A 24,012-nucleotide genomic window follows, 5' to 3' on the forward strand; every position below is an offset into this window, starting at 1 on the left:
TATATTTCTTCCCTTTTTTGGTCTAAGAATTTCAGAATCCCGTAGCCTGATATTTTTATGCAGTTCATGATGGGCTACATGACTCAATTTTGTTGCAGTTATTAGACAATAGTTCTGATCAAATGGGTGCAATAGTGTCTTATTGGTGGTATTTTTGATAGAGTTACATTTTGTAGGCATGTACTTTCTACTGGGAAATTTTTTAACTTCACTTTTGCACATGCTGCCACTCAAATCATATATTTATTTTATTATTTATTTTACAGATTACATCTACAAGGCGAAGTCCTGCTACACTACCCAAGGGATTCATTTGGCCGTTTGAAGGCTCACATTTGCACATTTGGCCCTTAGAAGGCCCATATTTGGCTGTTGGAAGGCTCACATTTGAACATTTGCTCATTACAAGGCTCACAGAACGCTCAGACATTGGCCGTTAGAAGGCTAACATTTCACTATTATAACAATCACACTAGCTATCATAAGAATCAAATAAATATTTAAAAATTTGAAGATTTAAGTACTTGCTTTAATCTTACTATGACTACTACAAGATATATATAGACAACATACAGAGATATAATTATTTATTTTTGGTGTTTTATCAAGTGATCCATCCTAGAGAAGTACAAGGACAACTTGTACGGGAAATGTTGAGTGAAACAGATTGTATCTTTTTGAAAACTACTTCAATAATCTGAAGGAATCTTATCACATCTGTAACAAGTTGAATACATCAATACAATGAGGGTAAAGAAATTAAGCACAAAGGCCAAAAATGGAAAGAGAAAGTTGCATCTCAAACATAGAAGACAATATGTCCACCAAATTCTTATAGAAAGGTTGTTATTGAGGGTGATGGCAATTGTCTATTTAGGACTATAAGTCAAGGCCTATTTGGAACTCAGATTCATCATTATGCTGTTAGATTACAAACTGTAAACTATACAATTGATCATTGCGATGAATATGAAGATTTCATTAAAGGTGACTATCAGAGATTTGGTGTAAATAATCAAGATGACTACAGGCGGTACATGTCTAAATCTGATCCAAGTTTTGTAACACCATATACACTAAAAACCAAAACGATTCCAACACTTGTTTCTCTAATGATCTTGCCATTTGGTCAACCAATCACGATAACATGTCCAGAATACTATACATGAGCATATTCAGTTCATATCTGGTTTGTTTAGTTGTGCTATACATATGTAGATATAAAATTTGTTAAAATGAATGTCAGCATTGTAAAAATTCAAATGATGTACAAGAAATGTGAAATTCATCAAAAATCAAAAACTCAGGAACTACCCATCTGATCATCATCATAGTTGGTTATTAACAGTGTAAGTACTTTAGGCCACTCAGGTCTAACCATATTGATGTGACGCCGATATTGGCTGTTTTCTATTTTTAAGCAGGAACTTCTGCTATAAAAGCCGGATTATCATAAATAAATGCAAATGTAAAAGCCATGCAACTGATAGGACGTGCAATGTTTCTTCCCAGAATCCAATAATTTTGCCATGTTTCAGGTGAATTTGTCGTTGAATCGTACATATGATGTCTGTGAAAATATAGTGACTAAACTTGAGTTGAAAATAAACTGAAAAAATGTTCCGTTTTTTTGTCAGATAATGCATATGTTTCAAAATGTGTTCCCTGTACGACCATTTGACCCCTCTTTCCATATGTCAGAAAAGTGCCCATCATGATTATTTAAATTTATCATACAGTCAAAGGGATGCTATGAGAATTCAAAAACTCCCGCCCAGTGTATGCAAATGGCTGCGTTATCAGTAAAACCCTATTGTGCACCCGAGGTCCTGTAACTTCCTGTTTAATGAATTTTTTTCTCTATTTTTCCATTTTCCAAAAACCAATAGCCCTATTGCTTTAAAATTTGGTTTACAGGTTCCTAAGGATGACAAAACAGGATACATTGAAATCAAGAAGAAATTTGCATATTTGTAATTTGGGGAAGTTTTTGCAATTTTTAGTCAAAAACTTTTCTTTGAAAGTGTCAATCCCATCACTTTCTAATTTATGTGCAAAAGTCATAATGAGATGGAGCATTTCATATTGCTGGGGTATAAGATTAATTTGGACTTGCAATGGAATTTTCTTAGTAATCAAACTGTAAGAATGCAATGTCATGTGTGTACTAGTATTCAGTATTTCAGTAAAATGTGAGCACAATGTCATTGACACTATTTTTTAATGTCTCAAGCCATTCCTAAATTAAAGACATGCCTCAAATAGTTTCTTTTAAACTTGGCACAAGGACAACACTCTAATTGACTCACATAATCATATCAAATGTTTCAGGATATGATCCAATATGGCTAACAGGTGGATAATTTTATTGCCATATTTTTAATGTCAAGAGCCATTACTAAAATACCTTGACAGATTTATTTTAAACTTGGGACAAGGACAACACACCATGACTTACAGATGCTTGTAAAATGTCTTTATTATATGATCCAATATGGCTGTGAGGCAACCATTTTCTTGCAATTTTTCCATGTCCAGAGCCATTAAAACATGCCTTAGGCCAGAGAAAAAAAAAATCTTGTTCATCGGATTTTTTGGACCAAGTCCCAGGAGCGGCGAGCGAAAATTTTTTTTTTTATTTTTTTTTAGGCCGAAGGTAAACGCGGTTCTCTGGCATTTTTGCACACATGCAGACAAGGCAAGATAATTGTTTCCCTTTTTACCAGAAATATCTCAGACAAGAAACACTGATACTGCTGAATTCAATACTATATTTCCCAACAATAACATAGGCCATTACATTCACAGTTAGTGTTTGCACAACATATTCTGAGCATTTCAACATTCTCTCAGAATAAAACTGAAATGTACAGCAAATCACTGAAATTCAACAATTCAGTATTGTCCTTTAATATTGTCCTGGTGGGACCTAGCATCTGAGTTTTTTTCATTTTACTTTGGCCCCATGTTTTGGCCTCTTTAGACTTTACCACTGTCTACCGGTATACGTATAGTATATATACACATTTCACATACGATGGTCTAACAACACTGTACTGTGATCGGAGTGAAGTTATATAGTCATCATTCAGATCGTACTTTAACATCGACGCAACCATGTGTTTTGTCATTGCCGTAAATTTTTATACTTTTGATGCAATTTTCATTCAATCGGATGCACCGTCCATCTATATCTGCTGTCACGATCTTGTTGAACAAATCGCCGAACGTAATATCAGGACAAACACTGCATAGTGTCTCTGGAACTAACTGTTGGCCATCACGTCGAATGTTGGCGATCAAATTAATACTCATGATGTGACATGTACTAACCTTTACGAAACGAGCAAATTTCTGGCCAAATCGACCCACTTTGCGTCGTGATTCGCCAAATTCAGACGTCACAACAACGTGTTGGCGGTCAACTAAGTCCGAACACGCGTGCCCGCGAAAACCCGACACAGTGTAGGGCGCCACCAGCGGCAGTACTAAAAATATTTGTAATGCGGAAGTAAGAATTTGCCGCGATAAAAAAAAAAAAAAAATTCCAAATATGCCAAAGTAGAAGCGGCGATTCCGATGAACAATTTATTTTTCTTCCTGGCCTAATAGATTTCTTTTAAACGTGGAATCTGTGTTTTATCACAGATGTGTTTTGTGATACACCTAGCTATCTGCCTTCCTTACATCTTCACTGTTGTCCCCTTAGCCAATCGGCTCTTCTACCCATGACTGTTATCAATCCTCCTTCCCAGCCAATCAGCCACGTTTGCACACGACACTACATAATCAAGCCTTTGTCTCATCGCTCCCATTCATTCATTCATTCATTCATTCAGCCGCTGGGTTCATGCCATACCAGCTCAGCCTATCCCACCACCATCCCCTGTCTCCTCCTCTCTTTTTCCCTTTCTTTCAAGTGTCGAGCTTTGGATTCCATCCTGACCCCATTTCTCGGAATTCCACTCCTTTCCCACTTTGCGGCCTCTTAGGATGGATTCATCATCAAGGTCATTCAGACCTTGACCCCAAGGTCACCAATGACCGTTGCTCGGTTGCTTGACTGAAGGGGCCTCTTGGCACAAGGACACCACACTATGACTTATATGCCCATGTCAAATGTCTTCATGTCACAATCCAATATAACCACCAGACGAACATATTCTTCATTTTCATGTCCAGAGCCATTACAAAGACATCCTTTGACAGATTATACTTTTAAAACTTTGCACAAGGACAACACACTGTGACTTAATCCTCACCTGACCTCTGTTTGACCCTACAACTAGGTCTGGGCGCGTTCGCGTATTGGGGCATCGGATACGCCTTCGCCTTTGTAAGCAGCAATGAGTTTATCGGACACAGGCACTTCTTCTTCATAAGTGCACCCCAAATGTCTTCATGATACAATCCAATATGGCTACCAGGCAACCATTTTATTGTGATTTTTTCCAAGTCAAGAGTCATTAAATGACATGTAGTATTTTTTCATATTGACAAAAGTCTGTTGTTGATCATGTGTTTAACCCCTTGACTACCTATGGCGCCGGATATATCCGGCGCCATATTGAATTACCATATACCTTGAGTGCCGGAAATATCCGGCACAGTTAAATAGGCGTATTTGCTTCGTTTTTGTCCCTAAAAATCCCGTAATTTCGGCGTCGGCACGCAGTGCGACTAAGATTGATGTATTCCGATCTGGCCTGAATGTGATTGCGCCCCCGTACGTCCGAGTATGGCCAAAATCCGGAAGCAAATGTCGTGACCCATGACCTCGACCCTGAAAGGTCAGGCTGATCACAGAAGCGTCGCGCTGATTGTTTACAGTTTTCAGAAGTACGGACGATCGCGAAGATGTTTATGGTTTGTTTTTTTAATGAAATGAAATGTTGATTTATTGAAAACAAATGATTTATATTTAAATATGTTCTATTAACAGCAATATTCGTGAATGAAACTAGAGGAAATACAATTTTTTACTATAAGCCAGTGAAATTTTATAGCAGCCATATTATCAATATGACTGGTCACATGACTGGTCATGTGTTTGGTCATGTGATATGTTGTTTCCTAAAATGTATTTTTAAATATTGTGAATTATTTTTTGATAAATCATAACCATTTCAGATGCATGTTTCCTCAAGGAAGACATAAAGCAGGTGTTTACAAATATAAAATGTGTTGATTTTCAAATACAAAATCATGTCAGATGCTGATGTTTGTGGTTCATTTACTCTGCCTTTTGTGAGAAAAATCTTAAATAGGTACATCTATAAATAAAGTAAAGGGTAGTTATTATTACATATATATAAAGACAATGCCATTAAAATTGCAACTGTATTCAAATTTGCGTCATTTTATGGATTCAAAACACATCCTGATGCTTCAAATATTCATATTCTTTGCCAACTCTGGTCACATGATGTGTCATGTGATCAGTCACGTGACCTGGAAATACAAAACTTATGTATGAAAAAGTGGGAAATTTCATGCTGATTCAGAAAATTATGGTTTATTGGTACTTACTTAATTTTTACTCTAAGCAGTGTTCATGCAATGACACAACCAAGTTTTATCAATATTTACATAAGGAGCCTGGTATATAGGAATACATTGGCCTTGGTAGTCAAGGGGTTAAATGCATTGTACACACAAATGCAGTTAGTGGGATGCATCTTTGTACCTTAACAAACATGCTTTTCATACCACAATGGGTACTTTTATTAGCTCACATTTGGTTATACCAATGTGAGTTTATCGTATAGGCTGAAATCGATGGCGTCTGTATGTATGTGTGTATGTATGTATGTATGTATGTATGTATGTATGTATGTACAGTATGTCCGTCAACATCAAAAACACACAAACCGCTGCACGTTTCAGCTTGGTATTTGGTTTGTGGATGCATCCTGGGCTATAGATGGGATTTTGTTCAAATGAAATCTGCATTGCCAAAATTATGCAAATGAGCTTACAAAATGTGAAAATGGTTAAGAATTAATAACTCAAGAACCGCTTTTTTGATTGCTTTGAAAATTTGTGTGCAAGTACCTGAGGTGAACCTTATACAGTTTTATGAATATTGTGAAGATATCCTTAATTTTGTATTTTTGCTGAATTTTTTGTGATTTTTCTCCTTTTAAGTAAAAATTCTTCTTCTCTTAAACCACCAGCCCAATCGCTCTCAAATTTGGGTTGTCTCTTTGCAAGGTTGTTACTCTTCTAATTTGTCGAAATTATGACAAAATTGGGAAAATTACTATTTTTGAGCAATTTTGTCATTTTTGGTCAAAAAATCTTAAACAGTATTTCCTTTTTAAACCCCTGGACAGACAGCTTTCATATTTGGTACACAGACGTACAGAGATGACAACAGTTAGATATGTGGAAATTGTCCTGAAATATAAAAATTTGTTTTTGTAAGACAATATTGTCATTTTTGGTCAAGAAAACTTGTTCTCAAAATTACTTGTTTGATAGCTTTGTAATTTGGTATAAAGTCCCTCGTTTGATAGCTTTGTAATTTGGTATAAAGCCCCAAAAGACCTTATTAGATAAATTTTTCTGCTCAAAGTGTTGGGAAACCCCCAAATTTGTATATTTTAGGTAATTTTCTCAGTTTGTGACCTTAAATGACCTACACCAACCCAGGATATGTTGTGAGACAATTTTGAAGGCTGTGAACATAATTTTGTGATACTTGGTATCAATTTGTAGGAAAATTTGATCCAGAAAACAAAGCTGAGATGATTTTTTTCGTTTTGGACCAATTTTTGCAACTTTTCTATGTAAGACATACAAGAACTGATGAGAAATTTGGATCTAGGATAATTCCAGATGTTGTAATCATGGCCCACAGTGGAAGGCATTTCAACATCTGTAACTAACTTAAGTGCTGTTTACATTAGAATAATAACACTCATGGCATTAATTAAAATATCTCCAAGGTTGTAAATGTACTTCCTGTCATTTGGTCTTATGTAATACCAAGGGGTGGAAAATTTGATATTCAGGAGGGGGTAGGGTCTAGAAGATTGATGATGTAGCATTACTTTTTTACCAGATCCCTTGTACATTTTTTTACCCACTCTCCCACCTTTTCTTTTTATCAAGCCTTCACTGTCTGTCTTTTTGTTGTTGACATTTGCTTATGTATGTAGGATCTGCTTGTCCCATTGCTATAGAAGTTGATATGCATGTTCCTAAAGATGACCTCCAGTACCTAAGTTGGAGACCTTATTTGCTTTTGTCATTCTTGTTTTTCCTGGTTTAAATATTTCTCGAATGGACCAATTCAAACCGAATGTGAGCACATAGTGTCCTTGACGGTATTTCTTGATTTCTATCCCATGACTATTTTACTGCAATTCCATCCTCCTTTACAAAACTAGTGAATCTGTCAACATTATTCACTTTTTAGCATTGTACAGGAACACAATGCCAGCTACTCTTGCAAGATTACATTTGATAGCTCCCTACATGTACAACCACTATACTTGAAAAATGTCCAACACTACTTGCAAGATAATTAATTGCCTCAAATTTTATCCAGGCTAGGACTATTTCACTAAGACCATTGTCATCCTCTACAAAACCTGACCTTGTCAAAACAATTATCTTGCCAGCATGCAACAGGCACATTCAAGTCCACCCTATTCAGTACACTTTAAACATATGATCAAGTAGTCATTAAAGATATACATGTATGTGATTGTGCCCTCAAGCGCAATTTGTGTATTTTCCAATTGTTCTGATCCCAATTTTATAGTGAATGAACATATGTGGCACTTTCAGCACATATGTTACCACTTGTATTCAAAGAGGAAAAGGAAACATTCTTTTGCCTCTTTGGCCCTTCCGGAATTGAAACTGCAGTTACAATCACATTTGTACACTTTTACTGTTGAATATTGACAAATTTATATTTCATGGTGACTGTCATTGACAATATGACATGTTTCCTGTACATCTTCACAGAATGGCTCCTACACGACTAACTTTCATGAGGTTGTTGCCACATTGCTGTTTCAAAACATACCATCAAAGGTGGATAAAATAGCTGCATCAGTTGAAGAAGCTGTAAAAGGTACTAATGTTAATCTAAAATTAAAAGACAAATCTGCCATCATAACCGGAAGTTTGGCTGAGCTGCGAGTTGTTAACACCAACCTGGCATCAGAGATACAGAGACAAGCAAAATCTGATCCTGAACTGACTTCCTGTAATTGTGATGTAAGTAATTCATGAAGTTTTCACTTTAAGGGGGAATTAATAATGGACTGAGGTGGCGGGTGACTGCACTATTTTTCATTTGAATTTGGCCATAATTTATGATAATGAATTCTGTTGTTATCAATCGTGTAAACACAATAACGTTCTGGAATGATAATCGCGATGTCCCGAGCATATTTACATGAAGCATCATATCATGTGAATAGCAGTCTCACTGTAGAGATTGTACGGTACATATGAGAGATGAACACTTGAACTGTTCTTTACAGTTCATATGTGACTCCGTCCAATGTAATCCAATTTGATCAAAAGTAAAATTATAATGAACAGGGTTTTATTTTGTTGAAATAAACAGTAAACTTGAGTCATTTGGATTTAACCCATATTCATGTCAAGAAACTATAACAGTACTCTGAGAAGTGCATTTTCACTGAAATGTCTTTTTTCAGCACATGTATGAGTAGCCTAGCTCCCTAGCCCTATAAGGCCAAGGCGATTCAACAAATAACATGCTGGTGACAAAGGGCCATCTGCTTGCCAAAGGACTGTGGCCTGCTGCACTTCCGGCGATGGCCTAGCAGCTATGGCAACATCAGCCCATCTGTACATGATAAATGCTGAATGATGTCTGACACACCAATGCAATGACTTGTGAGGCTGAACTACTCTCTGGTGACAAAAAGTCTGCATGGCAGCTTGATGAAATCACCTAAATGGTCATTCAAGTGTGAGAATTTACTGGACGGGTGTATGTTGTATATTTTAATGATTTCAAGACACTGTGTGAGAAGAGCCACTGGCTCAACAGTTTATCAAGATTAAATAAAGTCTAATAAATAAAGAAATAAGTAAATAATAAATGCATTCAAATACTTGAGTAACACCATTTGGTATGGGCACATGTGAACGGATATGTTTGTGCATAGATGGAATTATTCTATTAAATTACCATGAAGGCCATACTTCATCAATTTATAATATAACAAATGGTATTGATACCATCAAACGCCTTCTTAAAATCAACATGGGCACAATACAAGCAACATTATAATATTGTGTTTATTGAGTTGATAACAAGAGAATTCCTTGTCATACATAGTGGCTACCATATATTCAAATGAAAGTCGGAGCAGTCACCCACATCTGCCATGGGATTTGCAGTATTTATTATGCATAATAAAATATTAACATTAATCACTGTTATATAATGTTATAAATCTTTCTCAGCATAATTGTGTTTTACAGCAGCAAAGATGCTTCACAATTCCAGCTCATATTAAAGGTTTGAGCCAGCATGATGATTCCAGCAAATGAATGATGATTAATTTTACGACATTCTCAACAAACTATTTGAAGGCAGTTTTGTCCATAGTGATTCATTTTGCAAGTTGTAAAATCTGTGTGTGTAATGTGTGTGAAAACACACGGACAGACTGTAACATATCATGTCAGGGATGCTTATTTCTGGAATGTGACTGGCAAGTCTGTATGTTGACTCTAGGATGTTTACTTAATTGAAGGGCAGATGTTAAGACAGTGCAGCACAAGTTCTTTGTCTGGGAGATTAAGAGAGAGAAAAATACAATTCTCAAAGTTTGCTTGTAGGAGTCTCATTAAAGGTGTACCGGTACGGTACAGTCACCTGTAATCTAAATATGCCCATATATGGTCAAATGGGCATTCTTGGTATTCAAAATGCCCATATGAGGACGCTGTTTTTAAAAAGTGACCAACCACTTAAAATCTGTGATTGGTTTAGATTTTCTACTGTTTTCATCTTTACAGAATTAAACACTCACTGTTTTATCTTGCAGGAACTCCTTGGAGTAGTGGGCACATTGATATTAGACAATCTGCCTTTATCTAGAGTTCTAATGAATATTGAAAGGCTAGTAGAAAAAGGTTTAGAAATCAATTGCATCAAGACAAAGAACACAAATGGCGACATTCTCCGTGTGAAAGGAAATCTAGAGAGTGTTATGAAAGTAAATGAGAGCTTATCATTAATGATGGCAAGGCAAGGTTATGAAAATGCGTCCATGGCAACTGATTGTACCACTAATTATGAAGGTATGAAGGCAGGGTTAGACAAATGTAAGGTGGGTAAGTTCAGTCCATCACAGGGCGGTGATTCTGTGCAGGCCGTGAAAGCAGGAGTTTCAGAAGGTGCAGAGTCTGGTTTTCTTGAAACCCCTGCCAGAGATAGTGTGAGTAAACTCAAACAAAGCAAATTTGAAAGTGATAATGTTGAAAATGAAACCCCTATGGATCACAGTAGGTTTGAGAAAGAAAATTGTGAAAGAAAGGGTAATGATAAAGAATCAGGTCTATCTGCAAATGATGAAAAAATTGATGAAGAGCATGACGCTGCTGATGGAACTAATGGGAGGGTCTGTGTTAGCTCAAAAGAGATAACAACTCAATTGGAGGAAGGGAGGAAAGTTAAAATGAGGCAATCAATGGAAACGCTTAATGATTCTCAGATGCAGATAGATTCACAGAGTTCTCCTGAAAGTGGCTCAAAAAATGATAAACCATTTACCAACACAGTAAATAAGAATACTACTGAACCAAATTCAAACAATATAACTGATTCTGAAAGGAGCGGCAATGGACAAGACAAATTGTTTAAGGGTAACATTTCTGATACTTCTGACCAAGACAATGGTCAGCCCCTAGATTTGAATGAGGGGCTGTGGGAGATTTCGAATCAAAGTTTAGAGAAGGGAAATTTACAGCATAAAAAGAAGGATAGTAATCAAGACAATAGAGCAAAATTACTCACTCCAAGTTCAGAAAGGTCCATCTCAACTGAACGAGCGACTGAAAAAACTAGAGAAACAAAAAGTAAATCAGCTCCAGTCTGTACATCTATCATGGCAAATAATGAGGTATGGTATTACTTGTCCAATACATATGGACAAAAACTGCATAATATTAAGAAAGAGAATAAAGTTTCTCTGAGTGTTGAGAGTACAGATGATAATGTAGTTGTGCTAGTAACACCTAAAATGGGCTCTCCAACAACGAATGTTGAAAGTGCATATCTAGCACTGAAAGAAATGGTTGAGCATCTGGCGACTATTCTAGTGTCAAGAATAATTTATTTGAGAGGAAGAAGCATAAATTCAGACAAATGTAAATCAGTCACAAAGATAATAGAGAAATATGAAAGGGAAAAAATACTCTTTTGTAACAAGAAAAGTGCCGAAAATGAAAAAAGGCTACACTTTCTTGGTGAAGATGTAAAACTTTTAGATGCAGCAGTAGCTGAGGTATGTGAAAAATTGGGACTCAATCCTTCTACTGTGACCTGTGATCTGGCAGCAGAGTCTGAAACCATTAAGACTAAGAAAGAAATTAATCCTTTATGCAACCCAGGAAATGATAAGTCACAGCAATCTACGGTATCTCCTGATACAAATAGCAATCCATTTGAGATGAAGGGCTGCATATATCAAGCAACCACAGATGTAGCTGAGGAGAGTGAAAGCACTTCTGATGGGATGGAAGCCCCATATACTGGAGAAGAGAATGAAGGGGGTGTAATACAGAAAGGGGAAATTGATGATGCAAAAGCAAATCCAATCACATCATTGAATTCACAAAGTGAGAGACCTTTTTTTTCTCAAATACAAAATATGCTCACAACTGAAAAGAAGGTAGAAACACCTGATAGTCAAAAGGATCATGCAAAAGACAGGTCAGGAGAACAGCAAATTTCACAGATTGATAACTTGACTAACATTGTTAAAAAACAACATCAAAGGCAGACTCAAAGTGACAATCAAGTAGGAACAAAAAGGTCACAAAATATTCAAAAAACTGACAATGTTTCATCAAGAACTCAAGCTGCAGACTGTAATCAGGGCAACCAGAGAACAGCTTCTATTGGCCAGGATGGGCCTGAAAGTGTGAAAAAAGACAACATTTCACAAAAGGATAATCTGGCACATGTAACTAAGATAACTGATGAGAGCAGATCTAGAAGTATCCTTCCATCACAAACATTAGGTGAAACAGGTGATAGCAAGTCAAACCATCAATTTAAAGATTTTGCTCAGGGAGTCAAAGGAACTTATCACAGTTTATTCTATATATTCAATACAAAAGTATATGAAAGTGAGATTGATAATATCAAGGATAACCGTAAAGTAGATGTTATATGGTCCCCTCAAGAGGAAAGAAATACTGTATACATTAAACCTGGGCAGGGTTGTCTTACAAAGTCATTGGTAAAGGCTAAGGAAGAATTGAAAGCGTTGGTTAATGTGGTACAGAGATTAGTCAACAAGGAAGTTCTTGATTTCTCAAAGGTACCAAATATTGATCCTGAGCAAGAGAAGGTCGTTTTCAGCTTATTAGGTGTATACCAACATAAAGTGGCATGGTATGTCGTACCAATCAGGAAATACATGTTGTTGTATGAGAAAACAAATAAACCTATGGTAGATAAAATGATCCAACTCATGGAGGCATCACTCGGTATTGAAAAAGGAAAACTTAAGTCACATCCTACAATTGTTCAAAATCAACCAACTTATGGAAACTCAAAGTCTTCGGGTGAAGGAAGTACTCTCTCTAAGAAGGCCACTGTTGGGAAAGATATGACAGCTTTCATATTACATGTGTGTAAACATAAGCTTGTTGATACTGAAAAGAGAAAGGGAGTCCAGTTTGTTTATGATGGAGGTGATGATATCATCATTGAACCAGCCAAGAGTAACACTACTTGTACAATTCAAGACTTGGATGATGTCTATGAAACATTTGTTACGCTTGTCCAAGACAATCACACAAAACTAACATCAAAAGATGTAGATCTATCAAAGCAAAATGTATTGTCATCGGATATCAGTAAAGCTATCAGAGATACCCAATCTCAATATGGAAGAGTTCTAATCAAAGAAACAGGAGACAAACAATACAGAATTATAGGTGATGAATATTCTACAAAGTTTGCCATGGACGCATTTCACAATTTCCTTGGTTTGGCCACTCCACAAAGTCGCCATCATAGGAGAAAAAGACATGGGGCTAGTGGAGGTACTCAGAGAAGCAACAGTGCTTCTGATGAAACAACAGTCCAGACTAGTTGTATTGTATTGGAAGTAGAGCTAGGACATTTGAGCAAAACAAAAGTATCAGTCCGCCAGGGAGACATTACAAAAGAAAATGTTGACATCATTGTCAATGCAGCAAATGAATCACTTATTCATGGAGGAGATGTTGCAGGGGCCATCGTGCAAGTCGGTGGGTATGGTATACAACAGGAAAGTTATGAGATAATGAAAAGTCGACATGGAAAACCACTACAGTTGTCAGAAGTTGTTTGCACCAAGGCTGGAGCTCTACCATGCAACCGTATCCTTCATACTGTTGGTCCTGTATGGAAAACCTTGGGCAAACAAAAAGTGAAAGAGGCTTTATACCAATGTTGCACCAATCTACTGTCAGAAGCTGGATATTATGGGGCACAGTCTATTGCTATTCCAGCTATTGGAACAGGTATTTGTTGTCGCCCATTATCTGTCATTTCTCTAGATGTGTTAGCTATATCTTTTTGAAATTGTTTTTAGCCCCACTGTCAGCGACGCGGAGCTTATCAAATAGGTTGATTTTCCGTCGTTGTCGTCCGTTGTCCGTCAACAATTGCCTTCTCCTCTGAAACCGCCAGTCTTATTGCTTTGAAATTTTATATGCAGTTCACTTGGGGTGACCTCATTTAAGTTTGTTCAAATCGTGGTGAAATTTGCATATTTCTATTTTTTGGACATTTTTTGCTGTTTTTGGTAAAAAAAATCTTTAAAAATCTTCTTCTTCAAAACTACCGATCAGATAGCTTTGATATTTGGTACATAGATCCCTAGCGATGATCTATTTCAGAGTTGTTCAAATTGTGCAGAAATATTCAAATTTGCATTTTTAAGCCAATTTTTGCCGTTTTTGGTCAAAAAATGTGTTACTCAAAAAGCACTGGTCTGATAGCTTTGAAATTAGGTATACAGGTTTCTATAGATGAACTAAGTAATATATATTGAATTTCTGATGAATCTGGAATTCTGTATTTTTGGGGCAATTTTTGCCATTTTTGGTCAAAAAATGTATATTTCCAAGACTACTCATCTGATAGCTGTGAAATTTGGTGTACAGGTTCCTATAGATCCACTCAATGATATTTATTAAAATAACGATGAAATCTGCAATTTTGAATTTTTGGGGCAATTTTTGCCATTTTTGGTCAAAAAATGTGTTTCTCTAAAAGTATGGGTCTGATAGCTTTGAAATATGGCATACAGGTTTCTACAGATGAACTTAGTAATATATTGAATTTCTTATGAAATCTGTAATTTTGCATTTTTGGGGCAATTTTTGCCATTTTTCGGTCAAAAAATGTGTATTTCAAAAATTACTCATCTGATCGCTTTCAAATTTGGTATACAGGTTCCTATAGATGAACTTATTAATATATATATTTAGTTTCTGATGATATCTGTAATTTTGCATTTTTGGGGCAATTTTTGCCATTTTTGGTCAAAAAATGTGTATTTCCAAAACTATACATCTGATAGCTTTGAAATTTGGTATACAGATTCCTACAGATGAACTTATTAATACATATATTTAGTTTCTGATGATATCTGTAGTTTTGTATTTTTGGGGCAATTTTGCCATTTTTGGTCAAAAAATGTGTATTTCCAAAACTATACATCTGATAGCTTTGAAATTTGGTATACAGATTCCTACAGATGAACTTAATGATATTCATTGACATACTGATGAAATCTGCAATTTTGTATTTTTTTGGCAATTTTTGCCGTTTTTGGTCAAAAATATGTCTTTTTCAAAAAGTACTGGTCTGATAGCTTTGAAATTTGGTATACAGGTTCCAAGGGACTATTTTAATATATGATATATTAAAATTATGGTGAAATCTGCAATATTTATTTTTAGGGGCAATTTTTGCCGTTTTTGGTCAGAAAAAAATTATATCCTCAAAAAAACTACTCGTCAGATAGCTTTGGTTGACATGTTCTTAGGGATGATCCAATGTGATATATTCAAATTATGATGAAATCTTCAATTGCAGCTGTTTCATCCACTTTTTTCTTGTCACTGAAATGAGCCAACAAAGATTTCCACCTTCTTCATCAACATGTGTTAAAAATTCTCTAAATAAACACAGTTGAGCTATATCGGCCGTTAGGCTGCTTGTTTTGATAAGAAAATTTGAAATCAAATCCAACATGTATAAAATATACTTACAAAGGTGTGACCATAAAAACAGTTTACAAATATTGGTAAAGAATGCACAACTTAGATATTGAAAACATAATTAGTCTGCACGGACACAATCCAAGGGGAATTATAGGTTTGGTCATGTCCGTGTGTCCGTTCACACAGTGCCCCCTTAAACTTTGCATAAAGACAAGATGCTATGATGTATAGCTAGCTATGACTATATCATTCTATGCCTACCATTTAGACATTCTAAGTGGTACATTAGTTGTACTCAATTCAGCTGTATTTAATTGAATCACTAAATTACAAGTGGAAACCCAGTGTCATTTACAATGACTTGTTGTAATAGTGGATAACATCTTGTATTATTTCCAGCTATCTTGCCTTGATACCTTGTTTTTGTAAGACTTATCCCTCAAGGTGTAAAGATTTCTAAGTATTAAAGCCACAGAGTCTTTCACTTTCGTTACTTCCTAATCACAAGTATATGTAATTAGAGCAGTTCAAATTTTTCAATAGTCAAAACTGAAAAGGTACATTAATTGGAAAGAGAGACCTGAAACATGATGGGATATATGGTGTGCATATTTTATCATAAGATTAAATTTACGAAAGTACAGCAAAAAGTAGTTTGCATGGGTAGGGAGAAATTCTTGACATGTTCTTGACATTTGCCAGATAAATGTAGGCATTATACAGCCAGCTTAACACAGATAATAGAAAATAGAACTGATGTGGGAAATGTTTTTGTCTTGGATCAATCTCTTTAAGTTGATTTTTCCACTTAGTCCCGCGGACGAAGTCCGGCGGGGACTTATAGATTGGGTCCCGTCCGTGTGTCCGTCCGTCCGTCCGTCCGTCCGTCCGTCCGTCATCAACAGTTTCTCAGACACTGCTAAACTAATTTTGTTCAAACTTGGCACAAAGGCATAGCACTATGACCTACAGATGCACGTTGATTTATTTTGTGATACGATCCAATATGGGCGCGAGGCGGCCATTTTATTGCGATTTTTCATGTCTTTAGACCATAACTCAGACATCCTCGAGCACATTCTGCTCAAACTTGGCACAAAGGCATAACATTATGGTTTTCATATCCATGTCAAATTATTCGAGATATGTTTCAATATGGCGCGTGGCGGCCATTTTGTTGCGATTTTTCATGTCTTTGGACCATAACTCAGACATCCTTGAGCACATTCTGCTCAAACTTGGCACAAAGGCATAACACTATGGCTTTCATATCCATGTCAAATTATTTCGCGATATGTTTCAATATGGGCGCGTGGCAGCCATGTTGTTGCGATTTTTCATGTCTTTGGACCATAACTCAGACATCCTTGAACAGATTCTGTTCAAACTTGCCACAAAGGTATAACACTATGGCGTACATATGCATGTCAAATTATATTGCGATACAATCCAATATGGCCATGAGGCGGCCATTTTGTTTGCGATTTTTCGTGTCTTTGAACCATAACTCAAAGATCCTTGAACCGATTCTGTTCAAACTTGACACAAAGGCATAACACTATGTCCTACATATGCATGTCAAATTATATTGCGATACGATCCAATATGGGCGTGAGGCGGCCATTTTGTTGCGATTTTTCATGTCTTTGGACCATAACTCAGACATCCTTGAACAGATTCTGTTCAAACTTGCCACAAAGGTATAACACTATGGCCGACATATGCATGTCAAATTATTTTGTGATACAATCCAATATGGCCACGAGGCGGCCATTTTGTTTGCGATTTTTCGTGTCTTTGAACCATAACTCAAAGATCCTTGAACCGATTCTGTTCAAACTTGACACAAAGGCATAACACTATGTCCTACATATGCATGTCAAATTATATTGCGATACGATCCAATATGGGCGTGAGGCGGCCATTTTGTTGCAATTTTTTCATGTCTTTGAACCATAACTCAGACATCCTTGAACCGATTCTGTTCAAATTTGGCACAAAAGCAAAACATTATGTCCTTCATATGAACACCAATTTACTTTGTGATATGATCCAATATCCATCCTTGCTAGAGCCAAAAGTTGTACCTCTCTGACCATGATGATCTCCAGAACTGCCATTTTGTTGGAATTTTGCATGTCTTTGAATCATAATTCAAAGGTCATTACACCCATTTTGTCCAAACTTGGCACAAAGATCAAGCACTATGGCATACATATACATAATTTACTTCGTGACATGTTTCAATATGGCTGCCAGATGTCATTTTTTCCAATATCGCTGTCAGATGGTCATTTTTGGATTTTTTCATGTCTTTGAGGCTTAATCATATGCAAATATTCTTTAACCAATGTTGTTGAGACTTGATACAAAGATAAAGTAGCATACATATGCATGTCTTCTAATTTTGTGCTATGATCCATATGGTCAATACACAGCCATTTGATTAAAATTTTGGTGTGATTTTTTTATGTCTTTGAAACATAAACATAGGTCACACTGTCCCTCGATGGACTGATTTTGTTCAAACGTGATACGAAGATAAAACACTATGGCTGCATTCTTGTGCACATTAATTTGTTTCATTATATGATCCGAAATGGCTGATTACAACAACATACCCGATCCCATACCATTTCGAAAATTCCACCAAACCATGTGTATAGTATGTGCCATCATGACACTGGAGGCAGTAACAAGGGCATCGTTATGTGTGATGTAATCAAAAGTTCCTTGAGTGGTCATTACCGCAGAGATGAGTCATTTATTGAACGTTCCTCAGATTACTTTATTATGCAAGTCACAGGCCTGATGTAACCGTTGCATCAATGTCATCCACAGCTACCTAGACCACAGCTACCTAGACACCAAAGATTATAACAAAATGGACAAGCGGGGACTGTGTCATCAACGATGATTTTTCCACTTATTTATGACATCTTTGGTCTTTTTTACAGGTATTTTTGGAGTACCTAAAGACCTATGTGCTAAAGTAATGCTTAATGCTGTGCTTGATTATCTTTCAAATCACCATAAAAATCAACTTAAGGAGATTCGCTTTATTGATGTCAAATCTGATACAGTACTTCATTTTGAAACTGTTTTTGAAGAAACTCTCAAAAAAAACAATGTACCATACACCAAGCCAAGTATCAGTGGAGCAGATCAGTTGCCTGTTAGTAGAGAGAGCTCAGTGGATGGAGATCATCATGGTCAGAGAGGTACAACTTTTGGCTCTAGCAAGGATGACACAATCGCAATTACTACTGGTCATGTTCAGGGAGCAGTAGCAAGATATTCTCCGCCTGGAAAGGGAAATGGTACTAGAGGGTCATCGTTCAGAGACAGCAAGTCAAATGCTAAAGGTGCCATTCCTAAGGCAACTGCAACAGGCAAAAGTACTCAGTTAGACCCCCTCAGCACAGATCACAAAGCAAAAGATGATGATTGTTCTGTATGCCTCAGTCAAATGGAGAACCCAAAGATATTGCCTTGCAAGCATGCTTTCTGCAAAGCTTGTATTGATGAATCAGAGAAATCCTTGGGGCCAACCTGCCCTATCTGTAAGCAAGCCTTTGGAATCATCACAGGTAACATGCCAAAAGGGGAAATGAAAAGCCGGATGAGTGACTACACAACAATTCCAGGATACTATAATTGTGGTGCTATAATTATTAGTTACAAATTTCCTCCAGGGATCCAAGGGGTAAGAAATTTTGTCAAATTTTGAAATAGTATAAGTATCATAATTTCTACTTGCATTTTGGCAGCCAATTGCATCTTCTAATCAGTTGCAAATATAGTTTTATTTATGAAAGTGAAATCATCGAATTCACTGAAGTGTACTTTCTTTAAGCTAAGTTGCTCTTGTAAATCATGTCTGTCATATTTATGTGGAAGCTATAGTAATGTAGGATAATAGACTATCAACTGGTTCAATAAGGAAGATGGCCACACATGATATGTACATCTTCTAAGATGAATGCTAAGATGAAAGTTTTTCAAATTTGAGTTGTCCCTCACTGACAATAAACTTCACATCTACATCAGTACAATTTAATTAGAGATGTAAATACCAGTCATGTACATGTATCCACTTTTATTCATTACATGTAATTTAATTCAGCCTAAGTCACAGTATAAATACATATAATGTGGAAGATGTGTATATGAAAAGACATAGGAAAATGTTGAACAGGTTCAAGCAAGCATTTTCCAAGTTTCTACAACAAAGTAAACATTCTTGCTGACAGAGTTCACTGGCATTTTGTCAATAGTGGTACTATTAATTATCATAATGTTCACGTTACAATTTTGTTTTTGCTTGTGCAGCCTGAGCATCCAAATCCTGGCAGATCATATTATGGAGACTCTCGTACTGCATACCTACCTAACAATCCTGAAGGTCGTGAAGTATTAAGATTATTAAAGATTGCTTTTGAACGTCGACTTACTTTCACCATTGGTACATCAGTTACAACCGGAAGAACTGATGCTGTGGTTTGGAATGATATCCATCATAAAACAATTATTGATGGTGGAGCACAAGGGTAAGTTAAAACTTATACAGCACATAATGTCAGGCAAGATGTCGTTATTCACCTTTGAAGATTTATGACACAATATACACACTTTGATAGAATTCTACCCTAAGATAATGTAGAAGTAATATTGAACATTATAGTTCACTATTAATTCCTTCACTTTAGCTGCCATAGGTGCAACATGTTTCTACTCACTCTCAGAACCAGAGTTCTTATCGTGCATACGCTCTAGCACAGGCAGATTAATATTCATGTGACCTCGAGGTCATTGGAACGTCAATGAACTACTTTTTTACCCGTCGCGCACTGTAGCTATGGTATTGCTACAGTAACGCGCGGCAGTTCGAATTCGTTTCAGCACGCGCACAGTTATCTACAAATTCAAATAAAAACTCCATTTTCTCTTTTTAGTGTTTATTTATTGTTTTTTCTTTTGAGTATTCATATATACGGCCTTGGTAAATAACTTTGAGTGCAGGAGGGGTCACAATTCAAGAAAATACATCATCAGCAGACGATACAGGGGATTTGCCCAAAGGTTAGAACAGGTCAAAGCCTTGTTTCTTCCCGAATAATTACACTATTTAAAAGTAGTTCCAATGCTAATTATATTTTTCCAGTTCGTGTTTTTACTATAAACTTATGGTAATTAGTTTTCAAACCGATGAACATTTTTGCATGGAGGATGGACTTTGTATTTTGAGCGAGTTCGTCACAGTGTCGGTTTTCGAGCTGACTTCCGGTTTGCGGCTCGGTATGTGGTGATTTAATTACCACGTAAACAGGACACCTGTGGCAGAGTCACTTATCGCCGAATCGAACACATCAGGAATTGTAGGTTATACGCGATAAGATGACTCTGCGTGGAGATTGGTTTCTACTGTGTGTTTCCTTTTCTATTTCAGCTATGGATATCCTGACCCAACATATCTTAGCCGAGTCAAGGAAGAGCTAGCTGCTAAGGGTGTGAAGTGAAGATACTTTTCAGCCATGGAAGCATATTCCACTTGTTTGTATAAAGTAATTATAATATGCTTAGATTGAATCTGGCCATCTGATTGGCTGAAGCCAGGGATTATATTCTCAACAAGATGAGCCTACCCTGAATGGAGAGCTCTCCATTTGATTGGCTGTGGCGTGGTGAAAATTGCAACTGTACAGCATTTTGGAAATGAACATAAATTTTCAAGTTGAAATGAGAGCTCAACAGGCCATCATCTTGGTCCTACCACTTGAGGTTAAATTTTGATTAAAATTATAGTCTGGAGCAGATCAGTGGACCCCACTGATTAAGAGCTTGTGCAAGTAGTGACAGCGATCAAACAACACTATTTTTAACTCGTATTTGGTATGTCTATAAGTATCAAAATGAGCTTATATGGTGAATCGGGGGCATCTGTATGTCTGCATGTATGTATGTATGTCTGTCTGTCCAATGCAAAAGCTCCCAAACCACCGCACCTACCATCTTAGTATTTGGTGTACAGGTAGACCCATGGGTTGAAATATGACGTTCAAATGAATGTGTCAGTCTCAAAATATGCAAATGAGGTAAGAAAAAGGGAAATCCTGCAAATGTGCAGGAGTGGTGGAATTAACTGAAACAGCCTGCACATCTGAGTCAGAGCTTCTATGACCTTTAACCTATTTGTCTGCAGTGTACTTATGTGTAGGAGTGGTGGCAGTAACTGAAACAGCCTACTCCACTGACCTTGAGTCATATGGTCATATCATGTCATTGTTCATGAACTGATACATATTGGCAGACCTGCTGAAACCATGAAGGACTGTGTTGAAAGATTCCCCTGCTAAGCCTGTTCCTAAAGTTGACCTCCAGTACCTAGTTTCAGACATTATGTACTTTTGTCATTCTTGTTTTTCTGGTTTAAATATTTCTTGATGGACCAATTCAAACCAAATGTGAGCACACAGTATTTTTCCTTTTCCTCTTGGAATTTTTCAGATAAAACTTCATCAAGTTTAATGGTTTTGAGCAATGTTTTGCATTACCTTATTGTATGGAATCAATTGTGCTTGTGCATGACTCATAGTCTACACTTTCTTGTAGAGTTTGTGGTGAGGTTCCTGAACCTGCATGATCGATACCCCTCTTCCAAATTTCGCATTGGAAATAACAACATTGTCCACTTGTATCCAACTTTCATCATATTGTCATGAGGCTATAAACCTATAAACAGTACACTTGGGTATATCATTACAGATACAAAACCACTGGGTTAATGGTGATCCCCCCCCCCCCTCTGAGATGTCTTGAATCCGCAACCAAAACTCTTGCTTGCCATTGATAACCTCTAAACAACATACAGAAGGCTATGAAGAGTGTCATATATACAGTGTATCAGCTATTTTCATGCTTTAATTGTGACTGACTGTCATTACAAGAGTCAATACTCCAATTTTATTTTATTCTTAAAGGAAATTTTGACCATTTGTGATAAAATTGAAAACTTATTTTACTTTGGTATAGCTTCAGTGGAGTAAACACTTCTTTTATCTGAAAATGACCCCTTGGGTGAACACTTCAAGTATCAGCATCTATTTGCTTGTTTTGTGGTTAAAATCATAAAATTTCATCATGTTTCTTAATTCAGGCTGTGAAATCTTCATCAACATATTAACATTCTGTATTCTGCTTTCCTTGTAACAATACCAATTTATTTAAGTACTAAGTAATATTGCATCATACAAGGGCTTGACATCATATAATGCTTATGTTAGGTTCCATGAGATGATCTCAAGATTTTCTCCGACATGAATCTCAGCATCATAAGATTGGCTTTTATTTCAAACCCTTTTCACTTTTTAGTATATGTATATTTGAGGATGGCAGACACTTCACAATGAATACAGTAATGTTTACCTTTGGAGAAAAGGCTGACAAAATATATTTCACTCTTAAAGATGCATTATTAAAAGCAGTGAGAAAAATATTTCTCACCATACATACCTGAGCCTGTTTTAGAAGTACCTGAATGCTTTTTCAATATATAAACACCCCAGTGAAAATGCAATATTGACATGTGGTGTATGTATGAATGATTTAGTTCGCCCAGTTAAAGCGATGAAATTCGTTTCTTCGCTTCGATAAAGTGTGTATGTTGCGATGTATGATAGTGAGCATGCGTGCGTGAGTGCTTCACGAACTCTACAACGTGTTGAAAGGTCTCAGTCAGAAAAATGTAACAACTTAGCAGGCTATTGAACCACTCTTTTTTGGGAGTGGAGATTTAGCCGACTGGTTCCGCTCAGGCCTCTCAGCTAGGCGACTGATGCCGTATGTTGTGGGTTCGAATCCGATTGAAAACTATCCGTATTAGTCAGTTGAATGATTGGGCCTTGTCTTTTAATATATTAATTCAAGCTCCTGTATTGTCATTTCGAAAATGAAAGTTGTCTACATCTTGAGAGCTTGATAAGCAGATTACATGCCAAACTTAATATCTACATTTGTTTATATTACAATGTGTAATCGATCAAAACAATGAAAGATAAGGTTAACGCAGACTTTTTAAGTAGGATTTGTAATTATGAGGTACAGTTTTCACCACTACAAGTGAATGATGAGATAATAGTGCGAAGATTTTGAAAGTAGAGAAATTATCAATGATCAGAATGAAATTCTTCCGTGTCAAAAAATTTTCCCTTGCAAAATCACACTGTTTCATTGACTGTGATTGAGTGATTATCACCTTCATAACTCACCAGATGTTCTTGTCATATGTCTCAATTGTATAAGAGGGTAGGGTTTTTTGATTATTTACGAACTGGATTCTCTAACTTAAGACTGCAGTTGGTACAGTAAATTTTACTTGTAGTCAAACAACACTGTATCAATTATTGTGCCTTATGCAAAGGAAATAATAAAAAGTTAAAATTCTCTGTTTTTGTACATATTCAAGAAATCTGAATGAATTTTCTAAAATTTGTGTTGAAAATGTTTCATCTAACACAATTTGTATTTGTGCTATGGCATTCTGTTTTTCTGTTTCTATGC

The 24,012-nt window shown here is 36.4% G+C and overlaps 3 protein-coding genes across 3 annotated transcripts in view; all 3 read left to right on the top strand.

The window, feature by feature from the left end:
- Nucleotides 1–24,012, top strand: part of LOC139120506 (E3 ubiquitin-protein ligase TRIM56-like) — a 118,156-nt gene that overhangs the window by 64,133 nt on the left and 30,011 nt on the right. The gene's annotated exons all lie outside the window — the stretch shown is intronic.
- LOC139120146 (E3 ubiquitin-protein ligase TRIM56-like) overlaps nucleotides 1–24,012 on the top strand; it is a 94,888-nt gene that overhangs the window by 30,410 nt on the left and 40,466 nt on the right. The gene's annotated exons all lie outside the window — the stretch shown is intronic.
- On the top strand, nucleotides 2,495–23,056 carry LOC139120505 (uncharacterized). Its single transcript, XM_070684966.1, has 6 exons — nucleotides 2,495–2,500; nucleotides 7,981–8,235; nucleotides 10,050–13,743; nucleotides 18,411–19,159; nucleotides 19,786–20,003; nucleotides 20,903–23,056. The coding sequence occupies exons 1-6, from the start codon at nucleotides 2,495–2,497 to the stop codon at nucleotides 20,970–20,972; spliced, it is 4,992 nt and encodes a 1,663-aa protein (XP_070541067.1). The 3' UTR covers nucleotides 20,973–23,056.

Source organism: Ptychodera flava, chromosome 20 (assembly GCF_041260155.1).
Source record: "Ptychodera flava strain L36383 chromosome 20, AS_Pfla_20210202, whole genome shotgun sequence".
Classification (NCBI taxonomy): domain Eukaryota; kingdom Metazoa; phylum Hemichordata; class Enteropneusta; family Ptychoderidae; genus Ptychodera; species Ptychodera flava.